Source organism: Penaeus monodon, chromosome 37, assembly GCF_015228065.2.
Source record: "Penaeus monodon isolate SGIC_2016 chromosome 37, NSTDA_Pmon_1, whole genome shotgun sequence".
Taxonomy (NCBI): domain Eukaryota; kingdom Metazoa; phylum Arthropoda; class Malacostraca; order Decapoda; family Penaeidae; genus Penaeus; species Penaeus monodon.
This window is the reverse complement of record NC_051422.1, coordinates 14,644,946-14,649,205: the sequence shown is the minus strand read 5'-3', so window position 1 is coordinate 14,649,205 and position 4,260 is coordinate 14,644,946. Positions and strand designations below refer to the sequence as shown.

At 56.5% G+C, this 4,260-nt stretch overlaps 1 protein-coding gene across 1 annotated transcript in view; it reads left to right on the top strand.

Moving 5' to 3' along the window:
- The window catches only part of LOC119596224 (homeotic protein proboscipedia-like), a 9,999-nt gene extending 7,764 nt beyond the window's left edge, over window positions 1–2,235 (top strand). The window contains exons 3-4 of the mRNA XM_037945393.1: window positions 393–1,755; window positions 2,078–2,235. Coding sequence (XP_037801321.1) covers window positions 393–1,755; window positions 2,078–2,235 — 1,521 coding nt within the window. The remainder of the gene's footprint in view (window positions 1–392; window positions 1,756–2,077) is intronic.
- Window positions 2,236–4,260: the final 2,025 nt, after the last annotated feature.

The following is a 4,260-nucleotide window of genomic DNA, read 5'->3' as shown; positions in this document are numbered from 1 at the left end:
CACGCGCACACACATACACGCACACACACACACACGCACACACACACACACACACACACACACACACACACACACACACACACACACACACACACACACACACACACATTTATATATCTATATATATCTGTGTGTGTGTGTGTGTCTATATATATATATATATATATATATATATATATATATATATATATATATATATATATATATATATATATATACATATGTGTGTGTGTGTGTGTGTGTGTGTGTGTGTGTGTGTGTGTGTGTGTGTGTGTGTGTGCGTGTGCGTGTGCGTGTGTGTATGTATGTATGTATGTATATACCTATATCCATACACCCGAGCCACGCCCCCCCCGCTTCCGCCTCCGCCCTAACGCCCCGCCCTCCCGCAGGTGAAGGTGTGGTTCCAGAACCGCCGCATGAAGCACAAGCGCCAGGCGATGACCAAGAGCGACGACCCCGACAAGAAGTCGGGCGGCGGCCGCCACCGCGCCGACGACGCCACCAACAACAACACCAAGTCGGCGCCGTCGTCGCCCGACAGCATGTGCTCCTCCGACGTCAAGAAGGAGGAGAGCAACGACAGCCTGCCTCTGGGCGGCGGCGCGGGCGGCAGCGGCGCGGGCGGCCCCCTCGCCTCCGTGGGGCCGGGGGCGCCTGGGGGAGGGCCCCCCGGCTCGGCCCTCGCGCCCCTCGCCGCGCTCGACACCTCCAAGGTCAAGTGCGAGGACGCCGAGGGCGTGCGCTACCCGGGCCCGGCGGCCTTCGGGGGCGAGGGCGTGGGCCTCAAGGACGGGCCCGGGGGCGGGGCTCAGGACACGGCCCCCCTCAACACCCCGCCCATCCCGCGCGCCACGCCGCCCCTCACGCCCGCGACGCCCACGCCCTCCCCTGCCCACCTGGCAGGAGGCGCCCGGGGCGTGCCCGGGTCCCCCGCCCTCACCACCCCGCCCATCACATCCAGCAGGGGAGGCCCGCCGCCCGCGCCCACCACCACCGCCGTCTCCGCCTCCGCAGCCGCAGCCGCAGCCTCCACCACGAACGCCTTGCCGTCGCACGGGTTCGCCGTGAACTCCGGCGGCCGCGGCGCCGCCCGCAGCGCCTCCTTCTCCTACTGCGGCGCAGAGGGCAAGGGGCGTGGCATGGCCGGCAGCTACCCGGGCGCGTACCGAGGGGCGTGGGTCGACCAGTACCGGGGCATGGGGCGCGCCACGCCGCCCCAGTTCATGGCCAACGCCAACAGCCGCGCCTCCGGCACCCACGCCTACGACTACACGTGCGCGCAGCAGCACCAACAGCAGCAGCAGCAGCAGCAGCGCGGCCAGCACATGTACAACGGCGGCTACGGGATGGACGGCTACTCCTACAACCGCCACTACTACAACAACAACATGATGTGCGCCGACGGCTACTCGAGCTACAACTACATGTACGGCGGCGGCGGCGGCATGTACGCGTGCCAGGGCGACGCCTCGGGCCACCAGTACTACGACTCGTACGGCATGGCGGGCGCCGCCGGCTACGAGCACGCCGACAAGGGCTCCGGCATGGCCTCGATGGCGGCCAACAATCCTGCCAACATGGCCAACATGGCCAGCATGAACAACATGTCTCAGGGCGGCGGCGGCGGCGGCTACTACGGCGGGGCCAACGGCACGAGCGCGGACGGCGTGGCCTACCAGGAGCAGCAGTACGCCAACCACCAGCAGACCCACGAGCACGACCTCAACTTCACGTTCAACTTCTTCGAGCAGGGCGGCGGCGGCGGCGGCGGCGGCGGCGGCGGCGGCGGCGGGGCCAACGGTGCCGGCGGCGGCGCGGGGGGCGGCACCGGCGGCAGCACGGCGCCCAGCGAGAACAGCAACTCCTCCGACTTCAACTTCCTCTCCAACCTGGCCAATGACTTCGCGCCCGAGTACTACCAGCTGAGCTGAGCTCGCGCGCGGTCCGGCAGCGAGGGCGGCGGCGCGAGCGATCTGATAGACTTCATGTGATGCGCAAAAGAGAATTTTAAAATGATAAGAAATAGATAATTTTTATAGACCATTGATTATTTGTGATTCTTCTACATTGACAGTTAGCAAAAAAGACGTACGTGCGAGTAAGCGGCGGGCGTCCAGGGCGAGAGCCCCCGCGGCCGCCCGCGCCTGGCCTCCAGCTGGGCCAGAGCCTCCCGGCGAGGCGCCCGCGGGAGGCCGCCACGCCAGCCCGGGAACTGGTCCTGCTTCGTGTTAACGGTGATGAGTGTGTGTAGTGTGTGAATTGTGTAGGGTACGAATAACACCCTAGTGTCAAGTGGCACTTAGTGTCATCCGGACTGCGCCGCACGGATAGGTGCCGCCTGTGGCCGGGCACCACTTGGCCAGAAGTGCCACAATCGTGTCCTTTTGTGCATGGCACCATTATGTCCCTTGTTGATGTATGAATATCACTGACCCCAGAATGTGTTCCAGTGCATGGCACTTGTGTGTGTCACGTGTCTTGTGTGAGTGCCACACTGTATCCTGCAGCCGCTTGGTGACCGAACCAGTGCCAAGGGAGCCATGCGCCGCGCGGAGCGAGTGTCACGTAGCGGTGTGGTGCCAGTCATTCCAACGCCCCGTAGATGTCCCCCCCCCCCTCCCCCCGTGCGCGGTAGCCGTGTAGTCGCCCGTAATTCCTCTCTCCCGTAGGGTTAAGCTTCGGCGGCCTCGACCTGAGACCGCCGGTGATATGGGGTCATCATTCTGTTGTCGGATTTTCAGCAATAATTTATACAACTTTTAAATTTTTCTCATTATTTTTCCAAATGCAGGGAGCCCGCGAGGCTCGGGGACTGAAATCACGATATCTTCCTTAGGTTACTTGGCGAGAGTGAAGAGAGCCGCGTTCGATAAGATGAGGGCTAAAAAAATAAATAACAAATAAAAATATAAAAAAAAAATGAACAAAAGAAAATAAAAAAAGAGAAGAAAACAAAAAAAAAAAAATAACGGTCCATCACGGGAGCCAATGTCAAACGAGTATAAGAGTCACGTGACCGAAGGCCCTCTCGCTGCCCTCTGATTGGTGGAAACGTTTACTCGAATTTCTGGAACGACTGTGCTTTCGAAAAATAGCCTCACGATATATGATATATCTCGACTGTGGAAAAGCAGGTTGGGAAAAGTATCTCTGTTTACATTCCCTTGGTTGTTTATCAGCGTATTTTGATTGAAATACGCTGCTACTAAAACAATATCGATGGTAAATACGTTTCCAATATGAGCGATTGATTTCTGATTGTACAGGCAACACAGTCTTAGGTTTATTTACATCTCCTCCTGTTTCTTTCCTTTATTCATTATCCTTCTCCTCCTCTTCTTCCATTCATAGTTTTCTTTCTCCTCTGTTTGATATTTTTCTTTCCTTTCTTCTCTTTAGATTGGCTCTTCCTCTCTTCCTCTCCTCCTCTCTTCCTTTCCTCTTCTCCTCCTTTCTTCTTCTCCTCCTCCTCTCCTCTCCACCTTTCTTCCTCTCCTCCTCTTCTCCTCTCTCCCCTTTTCTCTTTCCTTCTTCTCTTTCTTTTTTGCCCCCTTTCTTCCTCCTCCATCCCCGTTTCATCTTCACTTCCTCCTCCTTTTATCCCCCTTCTTCTCCTCATCATCTTTCCCCTTCGTCCTCCTCCTCTTCCCCCTTCATCTCCTTTTCTTCCTCCTCCTCCTCCTCCTCCCCCCTCCTCCTCTTCTTCCCCCTTCATCGCCTTTTCCTCTTCCTCCTCCGCCTCTTCCTCTTCGTCCGCCTCCTCTTCATCTGCGTCCTTCTCCTCCTCCTCCTCCTCCTCCTCCTCCCCTTCTTCCTCCTCCATCTCTCCCTTCTATTTCATCTCCTCTTCTTTCACCTGATTTTCTTTTTCTCCATCTTTCTTCTGTTCTCTTCCCCTTTTTCTCCTCTTCTTTCTATTCTCCCATCTGCCTACCCTCTCCGCCTATTCCATTCCCTTCCTTTACTTCTCTCTTTCTTCCCTCTCTTCTCTCCCGCCGACCTAATTCTTATATAGAGTAGTAATCTTCTTCTCCTTTCTCTGTTTTCTTCTTTTCGTCTGTTTTCCACCTCTTCTTCCTATTCTTTCCTGCCTACCTTTTGCCTCCCTTTTTTCTTTGTCTTTTCTTGTGTCCCTTCTTCTTCTCCCTCTACGCCTTTCTCCTCTCCTTTCCTTTTCCTTTCTCTTCCCTTTCTTGTTCTTTTTCCATCTCCCATTCCATTCTTTTTCTTCCATTTCTCTGTTTCTTCTCTCTCTCC